Source organism: Tachypleus tridentatus, unplaced genomic scaffold (genome assembly GCF_004210375.1).
Source record: "Tachypleus tridentatus isolate NWPU-2018 unplaced genomic scaffold, ASM421037v1 Hic_cluster_1, whole genome shotgun sequence".
Taxonomy (NCBI): domain Eukaryota; kingdom Metazoa; phylum Arthropoda; class Merostomata; order Xiphosura; family Limulidae; genus Tachypleus; species Tachypleus tridentatus.
Genome location: NW_027467777.1, coordinates 16,059,440 through 16,072,527, shown reverse-complemented (window position 1 = coordinate 16,072,527; position 13,088 = coordinate 16,059,440). Strand labels below are relative to the sequence as shown.

At 36.1% G+C, this 13,088-nt stretch overlaps 1 protein-coding gene across 3 annotated transcripts in view; it reads left to right on the top strand.

Annotated features, from left to right (window-relative positions):
* LOC143241767 (uncharacterized) overlaps positions 1 to 13,088 on the top strand; it is a 49,436-nt gene that overhangs the window by 19,576 nt on the left and 16,772 nt on the right. For all 3 annotated transcript variants that reach the window (XM_076484994.1, XM_076484993.1, XM_076484992.1), the window contains exon 5: positions 2,788 to 2,888. In XM_076484994.1, the coding sequence (XP_076341109.1) occupies positions 2,788 to 2,888 (101 nt within the window). The remainder of the gene's footprint in view (positions 1 to 2,787; positions 2,889 to 13,088) is intronic.

Here is a 13,088-nt window from a genome sequence, read left to right as displayed (position 1 = left end):
TTAAATCTGGTAACATGAATGCATGCAGTGGTGGATTTTATGTTTTATGGGTCCAGAGGTTAATCTTTGTGGGACCTACATCCCGTGTAATTTTACATAGAATAAAATTGTCAATGGGTCTCCATCAAAGACCATGGGCTCTGGGTTGAGCCCCTTCTAGTTCCTACCTAAATATGCCACTGTGTGCATGTGCGACATGTTGATGCAATTTTTGTATTGTTAGCCAGACACAACTAGGAAGTCACTATAATTAAAATAATAAATATATAACATTTTGAGATTAAGATATTTAGTCTAAATTTTTTTATTTTATGTTGTTATGTGGTCATTCTAGAATGAAAAAAAATTATTTTTATTTCCTGATTTATTAAGGTGGCTGAAAGATTGGTTAAATTTATTGACACATTATATTTAGGAAAAAAAAATATATAAAGTGTTATTGAAAATGAATGTTTGAAATGTATTTAGGAGGTTTTAGAGATTATACAAATAATAGAGATTTTTGGGATGAAAAATAGTTTTCTAATTATAATGTGTTGAAACAGACTTGATATTTACACAAACAATTCTTTAGTAAAAACACTTCATTAAAAATTGAGTTTTTGTGTACAAAAAATTTGTGATCTTTACAAAAAGGCTACCAAATTTTATGAAGATACACATATTGCATCAAAACTTAGAGTATAAATACGTAACGTGCAAATGTGTTTATGAACTCGTGCATATTATATAAAGCCTGTTGGATTTTGGTCTATTTTGTTTGAAACAGGAATTAATTTAGAAATGTTAAGTTATAATGGATGTTGAGAAATAACTGAATAATTATTAATTGGTAAGAATGAAAAATAAATAGATGTAATTATTGGAGTGATAGAGACTTAAGATACCTCAATATGGCCACTATTTGGGTATCATAGGATGACCGGATGGTCACTGTTCTCTGGCCATGTGTATTGGAGTGATAGAGACTGTTAAGATACCTCAGTATGGCCACTATTTAGGTATCAGAGGATGACCGGATAGTCACTGATCCCTGGCCATGTGTTCTGAGATTTCTTGCGTGATTGTTACAGTTGCATCAGTTATTCAAGTGTGCAGCTCTTCCAACTTTGATACTTTCACATCAACCCACTTCAAATCTAGTAATAACAAACTTCAGAGGTCAGTCTATCACATATAGTTTATTTAATGTGGTTTCTGCTCTGTGCAAAAAAAAAAAGGAATTTAATGATTCATAGACTCCCTGTATTGCATGTTATGGGTAACATGTATTTAGTAATATTATTAGAATAATTGGTTCATATAAAGGCTGTAGCTCAGAAACTGAATATGGTGGAAGAACATTCCAAAATTCTCACTGATTTTAAATATGTTTTAGTTACATCTTAGTGTATCAGTATGGTTGTTAAAGATGGACAGGTGGAACTGTAAAGCATGTGAAATAAACAAATGTAATAGCTACAATTTCACACAGGCTAATGACAGAGTCTTGTCTGTGTAGTGAAATATTAAACAGTTTCACACAGGCTAATGACAGTCTTGGCTGTGTTGTGAAATATTAAACAGTTTCACACAGGCTAACAACAGAGTCATGGCTGTGTTGTGAAATATTAAACAAGTGTTTTGACTGAAATTTCTCAAGTTGAACTGCCACATAAACAAATGCTTTGACTAAGTTTTCTCATGAGCTAAACTATAGATTTTTGGACATGTTGCAAAATATTAGTTGTGAAGTGCTAAATGCTAATGAATGTTGAATGTTGAATACACATGTCAAGAACAACTTACATTGTATTAAAAATCATCTGTATACTGGTGAGAAGTGGGAAGATTTTCATGTAAAGTGGTTCTAATAAGACAGTTATATAGGTTTAAACGTGTGTTCATGGCTGTGAAAATATCCACAAAGTACCAACAAATGTAATCTGGTTGGAAAGATGTTCATACAAGACAGATCATACAGGATGAGGAATTCTATACACAGATAAAGTTTTACATCATTTGATGTCCAGTCATTGGTCACTGGGTATCAACCACTAGAATGAAACGAGTCCACTGTAATTGCTGCACCAGTCACTTCATGGTTGACCTCCAAGAATTTGAATGGATTATGCTGCAACAATGTATAAAAAACTGATGTTTTGTTATTCCTGATATTGGAATTCCTCATCCTCAAGATTGCACCAAAGGGTTCCAGGTTTTTTGGTTGCACCAGCTCTTTTAGGTAGTTTCCTGAGGTATACAAACAGAAAATGGTAGTTTATCTATTCTTTCAAGAGTTGTGCTACTCTAACTCATGCACTTTTTAATGGCTTCTCTCCTTTCACTGTTAATAATGTCAGGTGGAAATATGACACATAATGCAAAAGTTGTTAAAGTTATATGATTAATGTTGGTAGGGTTAAAAATACTGGGGAACTAATATAAGTTACTGAAAGTGTAAACTTTTATATAATCAATGTTTTTGTCTTTTCTTTATTATGAGCCTTTATATGTTAATTAACGTTAATAAAGTGTTTATTTTTTATATGTAGAATTGGACTCTTGTTTATTCCTTGCTTTAGTAGTAAACTTCCTTAAGTTCGTTGACTTGTGTACCTGTTTGCAAAAACATACCCTGGGTTTTGTCATCCCTAATGATGCTCTCTTATTCCCACAATAGAGCACCTTGTTGCATCTGTACTGGTGTAAAGAAAACTTGTCATTTCACAGACAGAACTTGTTATAATGTAGCAACACACAGAAGTCAAATGTTCTGTTATAAAAATATTTATTTTATACCTCTAGTGACAAGAGAAGATGCTTCTCCAGAAGAAGGACCTTCATTCTCAGTCTTTGGTTATGAAATACAAAAAGAAAATTCCAATGGAATGTCAAAGGAAACTGAGGTAATTTGTGTATACGATACGATAGCTAGATAATTGTAGAGAACATTTATGTAGTACTGAGGTTGTGTAATGTCTCAAAGGAAACTGAGGTAATTTGTGTATACGATACGATAGCTAGATAATTGTAGAGAACATTTATGTAGTACTGAGGTTGTGTAATGTCTCTAAGGAAACTGAGGTAATTTGTGTATACTCAAAGATCGATAGCTAGATAATTGTAGAGAACATTTATGTAGTACTGAGGTTGTGTAATGTCTCAAAGGAAACTGAGGTAATTTGTGTATCACGATCATTTATGTACGATAGCTAGATAATTGTAGAGAACATTTATGTAGTACTGAGGTTGTGTAATGTCTCAAAGGAAACTGAGGTAATTTGTGTATACGATCGATAGCTAGATAGCTAGATAATTGTAGAGAACATTTATGTAGTACTGAGGTTGTGTAATGTCTCTAAGGAAACTGAGGTAATTTGTGTATCACGATGTCTCACGATAGCTAGATAATTGTAGAGAACATTTATGTAGTACTGAGGTTGTGTAATGTCTCAAAGGAAACTGAGGTAATTTGTGTATATCGATCACGATAGCTAGATAATTGTAGAGAACATTTATGTAGTACTGAGGTTGTGTAATGTCTCAAAGGAAACAGGTAATTTGTGTATCACGATAATGATAGCTAGATAATTGTAGAGAACATTTATGTAGTACTGAGGTTGTGTAATGTCTCAAAGGAAACTGAGGTAATTTGTGTATCACGATCGATAGCTAGATAATTGTAGAGAACATTTATGTAGTACTGAGGTTGTGTAATGTCTCAAAGGAAACTGAGGTAATTTGTGTATACATACTGATCACGATAGCTAGATAATTGTAGAGAACATTTATGTAGTACTGAGGTTGTGTAATGTCTCAAAGGAAACTGAGGTAATTTGTGTATCGATATGATAGCTAGATAATTGTAGAGAACATTTATGTAGTACTGAGGTTGTGTAATGTCTCAAAGGAAACTGAGGTAATTTGTGTATACGATCGATAGCTAGATAATTGTAGAGAACATTTATGTAGTACTGAGGTTGTGTAATGTCTCAAAGACTCAATTTTGACTTTTTCCACTTATACATTAAACTTTTAACATGGATGGATATTGTTTTAGAAGTAATGGATTCAGTTTGTATCTACAACAACATCTGGCTGTTTGACTGCATGGTTAAAGTCTGTATACATTGAAGTTTAATTTACTATTATCAATACATCCAAATGAACTTGATATCTAAACATATTTAAAATTGAAATTTTAATGTAATGTAGATTTAATTTTCTAATATCAATAGGAAATATTTAAGTAAATTTGGAAATCTCCACTCACCAAAAGCCATCTCAGTTGTGGTCTACCCTTTAAGTGTAGCTAGTGTTTTCAGTAACAGTTTGACAGTCTATTACACTCCATCAGTTTTGCATCATTTCAGAACATTCTGATGATGTGACTACCTTCCAATGATGATACTGCACCCTCTCTACTAGAGCAACTAGCTTCCTCTACTATTCTAGAAAACTCATAACTATCTATATTGGCATTATATTGTACAGACATGGTGTTAACTTACTTTCCATGCGACTGCAAAATATTTTTTGTGCTTGATCATAAATTTGTCAGTTCATCATCTTGTATTTGATTTCCATCATTTCTATTTGTTTTAGAAGTATTTCTGTTTTCTGGATTCCAATTTATTTACATGAATTCAAGATTTAATTTGGTGGAATATTAAATTCCATGTGAAAGAAGACTGTTTCTAATACAAGTCCTCCTTTCTTTGGTATGATGATGACTGCTGGGGAAGCACAGGTTTTAGTTCATGGGGAAATCATGTCTTATGTTCAATTGACGATTTCTTCTTTTCACTCAACTGACAATTTCATCTTTTCATGTAACAATTTTTTGATAAAAATATGAGTGAAAATATCCTTCTTTGTTACTGAACCTCCATGTTATCTCCAGGGTTGAGTATTGTTTTTTTCCCCCAAGAGATCTGTGAATTTTTTTTCAGCATGTATTCATCACTTTTAGTAGGTATACTTGTGTTTACTGAGTTCATGTGATCTTCTGTGGATTGATCTGATTTCCTCGTGCAATAATTTAGGTCTCATATTAAGCAATATTTGGAAAGTTAGATTTTATAATTCTTGTACAATCTAAGTTACTTTTATTTCAAATTTTTATTTAGATCTTGGTTATTACTGTTTTTGTTTAAATGTTGGTACTTATACAGGTTTTGCACAATAGTTACTGTTTGGGAAATTGTAACTTTTGTCAGTTTTTTAGTGTAATAGTTTGTTATTTGTACTTCTTTTCACTGTGTATGTTATTTAGTTTTCAAGTTGTTTTTTTTCTTTACTACTAATTGCATCTAATTGGGGGATTAGATTTGAGCCAAAATTTGTTATTGTTAACTGGGTGCCTTTTTTGTTCTAATGTTCTTCAGGTTTTACTTTTGTGTCTTAATGTATCTTTGAGTGGTTTTGTACTTTAGGTCATTATTTTTATGTACTTTGTAGCTTATAGTAACTTTCTCTAAATATGTTTTGTCTCTCTGGCTATACTTCACAACAGTTCTGTGTGTTCTGTCTGAATAGTTTTGTCTTCAGTTTTGCTTCCCCCTATCTACCTCTCAGATCTCCTTCAACCCTCCTTGGTATCATTCCTGTTCCACTCATCTTGTCTAGTCTGTTTAAGATTTACTACACAAAGGGGATATCCACTCTTCCTGGTTTTACTCCCATGTACTTATTGGAATATTGGAGACCCGTCATTGATTGTCGTAGTTGAATTCTTATTTGAAGTTGCCTCGTTTCACCATGGTGTCCTACCTCTCACTTCATGGTTTTGCCACCAGAACTCTGGATAACTAAATCGTTATGATGGATGCTTAATCCTTACATTCTAGCTGCTCCACTGATCACAACCTTTCTCTTTTCAATACTGGTTCTTCTACTTATTTTCATGCACCTAGTTTGTCCTTTTCTGCTATTGATCTCTCAGTGTACTCCACTTCATTATTCTCCCATTTTTCATGGAGGATTGACAATAATCCACAAAGCAGTGATCCTTTTTCTATAATTTTGAAAGAGACTGGCTGTGGCTAATGCCACCAGATCCGTGTGCCCTGGTGTAAGCTGGATCGAGCAAACTGGCCCTCTTTCACTAATCTTGCAGAACTTGATCCTGCCATCATCTGTAAGCTGTCAATAGACAACTGTGTGGCAGCAGTAAATGACTGTATTATACAAGCAGCTGCTCAGTGTATTTCTAAAACCTTGACAAGTTTCCCACTGTATCCTGTCTGTTGTGAAATCCTCCCTTTCACATGGCATGGAAGGCTTAAAAACGGCCCTGGGATACTTTCCATCAATATCCCACACTCTCAAACCTCATCACTTTTCAGTGGGCCCTTGCACATACTCAGTGGGTAAGACATCAAAGCCAGAAAGAATCTTTGATTAAGTTCACAACTGGTATATCTTATACCACGAGTTCCAAAGTAATATGGGACTAGATTTGAAAGGTCAGTGGGCAATATAATTCTGTCCCCCTCTTGATCTTGCTCTCTGATGACCAAGAAGTAGATACCCAAAGCATTGCCAATACTCTGGGTGACAGCTTTTGCTGGATATCTAGCACTTCTACTTCTTCCTCTTCTTCCACCTTCTTGACCATCAAGACTCGTGGAGAGCGATCACCTCTTTCCTTTTGAGCTGATTGTCTCTATGACCATAATTGTCTCTTTACGCTGATGGAACTCAAACTGGCCCTTCATTGGTCTTCATTCATCAGTTGGATTAGATGATGTACACTATGACATGCTGTGCCATCTGTCTACTGCTTTTCTTGCTATTCTTCTGATTGTTTTTAACTGGATCTGACACGAGAATGTTTTTCCTAATGCCTGGCACCAAGCTATTGTCCTACCTTTCTCTAAGCCTGAGAAGGATCTCAAGATTCCTTCAAATTACTGTCCAATTGCTTTGACGATCTGTTTCTGTAAGACCTTAGAGGGGATGGTTAATGCTCATCTTGTTTGATTACTTGAATCAAACAACCTCCTCTTGCCCACTCAGTTTGAATTCCGATCACAGGGCTCCACCATGGACCACCTGATTCGATTTGAAATGTCAATCAAAGAAGCCTTTCTCAAACAACAACATCTTGTATCTATATTCATTGACATTGAGAAGGCTTGTGATACAACATAGAGGTATGGCATTTTGTGAGACCTCCATATATATGGGTTACGAAGCCACTTGTCCAGTTTTAGTAAAAATTTTTTAATGGACAGGAGATTTCAAGTTTGTATGGGTTTGAAACTTTCCTGTTCTTTTCTACAGGAACTTGAGTGCCACACTTTTCAGTATAAAAATTAATGCCATCACTGAACAACCACCTCACTCTTGCAAACGGGCTCTATGTCGACAACTTTCACATCTCGTGTCAGTTGTCGAACATGAGGTATATTGAGTGGCAGCTACAGACTGCCCTCGATTGTTTACTGAAATGGACCACAGCAAACAGCTTTAACCACTCTCTCTCTAAATCTGTATACATGCACTTTTGCCACGAACGGCATATTCACCCTGATCCTGAACTCCAGTGATCGGTGAAGTTGTGCTGTCTGTGGCCCCTGAGACAAAGTTCTTGGGGCTTATTTTTGATTGTAATCTAATCTTTATACCACACATCAAGCAGTTTTGGGTCAAATGTACAAGAGCACTGAACATCCTCCGTGTCCTGTCTACCACCAATTGGCAAGCGAATTGATGTTCAGTGCTGAAGATGTATCATATTCTTATTCAATCGTAACTCAACTAGATCACTGGTTCTGCCAGACCATTGGCTTCACAGATGCTGGACCCCATTCATCATCAAGGACTTCGGGCTCTGCACTGTGGCTTCCCACACTTCCCCAGTTCAGAGTTTATACATAGTCTCATGAATCTTCTTTGCACCTCTGCTGTTTGCAACTGTCTTTACTATATGCTTTGAAACTTCATTCCTTACCAAAGCATCCCACCTGGGGTTGTGTTTTCTTTCCTCTGTGGGCCATACTTTTCAGAACAGAGAGTTTGCCATTGCTTCTTTTGGCCTTCGTATCCAAGCACAGTTGGATGAATTGGGTCTGTTTATGGATAATATTGCTGTATGGTCAGCCCCTCCCACCATGGCTTTTTACAGTCCCAAATTGTGACCTATCTTTAAGTCATCTGAGAAAAGCAGACACTCCTGATTGGAAATTCTGTCTGCTATTTGCTGAACATCTTTCAAACCATCCTTCCATTCCTATTTACTCAGATGGTTCGAAATCAGGTGACTGTGTGGGCTCTGCCACGGTTTATTGTGGTTTGGTGGTTGTGTGCAGAATCTTCTCTGCATCATCTGTGTTCACTGCTGAACTGTATGCCATTTCTCTTGCCCTGGATCACATAGAAGCTAAGCAGTATTCAAACTGCACTATTTACACTGACTCGCATAGTTCTCTCCTGGCCCTTGAATTGCTTCAAGTTGGATCACACCCTGTTCTCACTGATATTCAAAACTGACTGGCCCATTTCTCTTTAACATCTACTTCTGTTCAGTTTTTCTGGATATCTGGCTGTGTTGTTTTTTGTGGGAACTGGCCCCTGACACTGCAGCTAATTCTACCTGATGTGGCACTATCACTGCTGTGCCTGTTCCATTCATGGACTATGGTCCTGTATTCAAGGCTCAGCTCCATGCTATCTGGCAGTCGACTTGGAGTGAGCAATGCAAAAACAAGCTATTCCAAATCAAACCCTATATTAGACTTTGGCCATCTTGCTTCCATTAGGATTGGAAAGAGGAAGTTGTTTTAACTGGACTAAGCGTTGGACACAGTTTTTTAACTCATTGTTTTCTTTTATCTGGAACTGATGCACCAGTGTGTAGTTTGTGTAACATTCAGATCACAATAAGCCACATTTTACTTTCTTGTCATCGTTACGACTCATCTGTGTCACTATTTTAAACATGTTGTGTCCCAACGTTTGTCCGTAACATTGGAGAGTGTTATTGGTGACGGTGACACTGTCCACCTTGATAAAGTTTTTAGCTTTTTAATGGCCATAAATCTTTTTAATGTCATTTGAGTGTTTGATATTTATTCATTACACCTTTTTAATTGTGGTTGTCTTTTAAGAATCATACTCCATCTCATTCAATTTGAAATTAGAAAATGGCTGTAACATTAAATAACTCGAAACCAAGACTGGAAAGGCAAACTTCAGGAGAGTAACACTGCTGTTTGAACTATCCTTTTGAACTACCCATTAGTCATCCTGGCGAGTTATTATTAAAATTTTGCTCTACCTCTTTTAAAACTTTTGTTACTTTCCTTTTTGAAAATGGCCATAACATCAAATAACTCAGAACCAAAACTGGAAAGGCCAACTTCAGGTGACTGATGGAGGTTTTTGTACTTACCTGTTAGTCTTCCTGGCAGGTTATGATAATTACAGTGCTGCTACAACAAGTCCTTTACAAGTTGTATCACTGTAGTTTTTCTCTTAACTTTGTACACTAGATGTCAACATTGGTTTAATGCTATTTTTATTTTTAAATGCTGTTTTGTTTTTACCTTCATTTCCTTTTATGAATTTTACTACATTTACTTTAAGTTTAATTTTTTACAGGATGTTTGGCACAGATAGCTGAGCTGGTTTGTGTCATAAAACACTAAATCAACCAACCAACACTTCTTTTCTAGTGGAGCACGGGAGCTCTTGCAACTTCCAGTTTACCATTACTGGAGTAGTAAAGTGAGGTTTCCTCCTGAGTTGGTTTTGTACAATAAAATCAAACTTTATAGATCATATATACCCACTTGGTAAGTAGAGGGCTATTGTTACACTTTCTGATATACTGAACAATTATTATACAATAGTATAATCAGGATTCGAGGCACTTCCCTGGATGTAATTATTATACAATAGTATAATCAGGATTCGAGGCACTTCCCTGGATGTAATTATTATACAATAGTATAATCAGGATTCGAGGCACTCCCTGGATGTTTCTGCTTGTACAGACTGCATTTGTTAAAAAAAAAAATCTTATGCGAGGTGCATCCACTAGAAGTTTTCTGCCCAGTCGTACTACACTTGGTGTAATTCCTTATACCAAAATGCTTTTTTGCCTGAGTAGGCTGCACTTGTTGACCTTTATATCTTGTGTAACGTGCTTCTGCTGGATATTTTTTGCCTGGATGATCTCACGAGCTTATGCAAGGTGATTCCACTGAATGTTTTTGCCCATATGTACTGCACTTGGCATAATTCAACATATTCCAGGATACTTCACTTGGTCTTTTCATATGTATTTTACAGTCATTTAACCCTAACCACATCTAATTATTTCATTTCTCTCTGATATCATACTAGACCTCATCATCATTATGTTAGTTACTACTACTTGCTACATATTCAATGAAATATGTATTGACAACTAGTTGGTTGAGAAAAGCTTGTGATCACACTCATTCCTTGTTGTTTTTTTTATCATAATCCTATGTATCTAAGGCATTTCTTTTGAATTTTTTTTTCTGTCCTAGAAGGACTGCACTTGTTTGTCATGATATTTTATACAAGGCATTTGTACTGAAAGTTTTGCCCAGGTATACTCCACTATAACTCAAGACACAGTCTTTGGCACATAATTATGTGGGTTCATTTTTGCTCACGTACTACACCTTCAGAGTTTGTCCATGCTGTGCTGTTTCAAGTTGTGGTGAAGAGCAGTTTTTCACTAATTTGGTGCTGTACATCTCCTGAATACATTGGTGCCTGCCAATTCAGTTCCACCCTATGTGCTACTATGGTAATTACTGGATGAAGAACATATTTGTTACAGAAGCAGTGTTGTACATCACAGATGTGCTTTCTTTTAACATTCTATTCTTTCAGACTGGTCACTTTTTGCTTTAACAGATATTGATGTGCCTTCACTGGCCCCTTCACATTTGCAGTATGGGACTTTAGCTTTCCGTGAGAAGAGGCAAGACCATTTCAGAAGTTAACATTCTTCAGTTTAACCTGCATATGACTTAGGAAGGTTGAAACCTTGTTCTCGACTTATCAATAAAAGTATTAATTACCCATACCAGCCATTCTGAAATACAATTTTATTTCAAGTGGGTTCCTTGTCATAAAGAATTAACATTTTCTTACTCCGTAATTGTATTTCCGATAGGTACTTACCTCTTTTCACCCTTCTTATCCAGTAATATGCCAGTGTTTCTAGTTTGTACCTGCCAATTCTCTAAAGTGACAATTATTCTATAATATTAGAGGGAGCTAGCTGTGTTTGTATAGATGATCCAATATGATTGATGGAGGGTAGTCATATGAATGGTACTTTTCCTGAAATGATGCGTAACGGATGGGGTATGAAAGACTGGTGTGCTGTTAATAAAGTTTTTTTAGCAGTGCTTAAAGAGAAGACCAGCTATAGGTGATGGGAGGTAGGTACTTATCATAAATACATTTTGAATGTAAGACCAGCTTTAGGTGATGGGAGGTAGGGACTTATCATAAACATACTTTGAATGTAAGACCAGCTTTAGGTGATGGGAGGTAGGGACTTATCATAAACATACTTTGAATGTAAGACCAGCTTTAGGTGATGGGAGGTAGGTACTCATCATAAATACATTTTGAATGTAAGACCAGCTTTAGGTGATGGGAGGTAGGGACTTATCATAAACATACTTTGAATGTAAGACCAGCTTTAGGTGATGGGAGGTAGGTACTCATCATAAATACATTTTGAATGTAAGACCAGCTTTAGGTGATGGGAGGTAGGGACTTATCATAAACATACTTTGAATGTAAGACCAGCTTTAGGTGATGGGAGGTAGGTACTCATCATAAATACATTTTGAATGTAAGACCAGCTTTAGGTGATGGGAGGTAGGTACTTATCATAAATACATTTTGAATGTAAGACCAGCTTTAGGTGATGGGAGGTAGGTACTCATCATAAATACATTTTGAATGTAAGACCAGCTTTAGGTGATGGGAGGTAGGTACTCATCATAAATACATTTTGAATGTAAGACCAGCTTTAGGTGATGGGAGGTAGGTACTCATCATAAATACATTTTTAGAATGTAAGACCAGCTTTAGGTGATGGGAGGTAGGTACTCATCATAAATACATTTTGAATGTAAGACCAGCTTTAGGTGATGGGAGGTAGGTACTCATCATAAATGTACCAGCTTTTGAATGTAAGACCAGCTTTAGGTGATGGGAGGTAGGTATAGATACATTTTGAATGTAAGACCAGCTTTAGGTGATGGGAGGTAGGTAACATCATAAATACATTTTGAATGTAAGACCAGCTTTAGGTGATGGGAGGTAGGTACTCATCATAAACATACTTTGAATGTAAGACCAGCTTTAGGTGATGGGAGGTAGGTACTTATCATAAATACATTTTGAATGTAAGACCAGCTTTAGGTGATGGGAGGTAGGTACTCATCATAAACATACTTTGAATGTAAGACCAGCTTTAGGTGATGGGAGGTAGGTACTAAATACATCATAAATACATTTTGAATGTAAGACCAGCTTTAGGTGATGGGAGGTAGGGACTCATCATAAACATACTTTGAATGTAAGACCAGCTTTAGGTGATGGGAGGTAGGTACTTATCATAAATACATTTTGAATGTAAGACCAGCTTTAGGTGATGGGAGGTAGGTACTCATCATAAACATACTTTGAATGTAAGACCAGCTTTAGGTGATGGGAGGTAGGTACTCATCATAAATACATTTTGAATGTAAGACCAGCTTTAGGTGATGGGAGGTAGGTACTCATCATAAATACATTTTGAATGTAAGACCAGCTTTAGGTGATGGGAGGTAGGTACTCATCATAAATACATTTTGAATGTAAGACCAGCTTTAGGTGATGGGAGGTAGGTACTCATCATAAATACATGTAAGACCAGCTTTGAATGTAAGACCAGCTTTAGGTGATGGGAGGTAGGTACTCATCATAAATACATTTTGAATGTAAGACCAGCTTTAGGTGATGGGAGGTAGGTACTCATCATAAATACATTTTGAATGTAAGACCAGCTTTAGGTGATGGGAGGTAGGTACTCATCATAAATACATTTTGAATGTAAG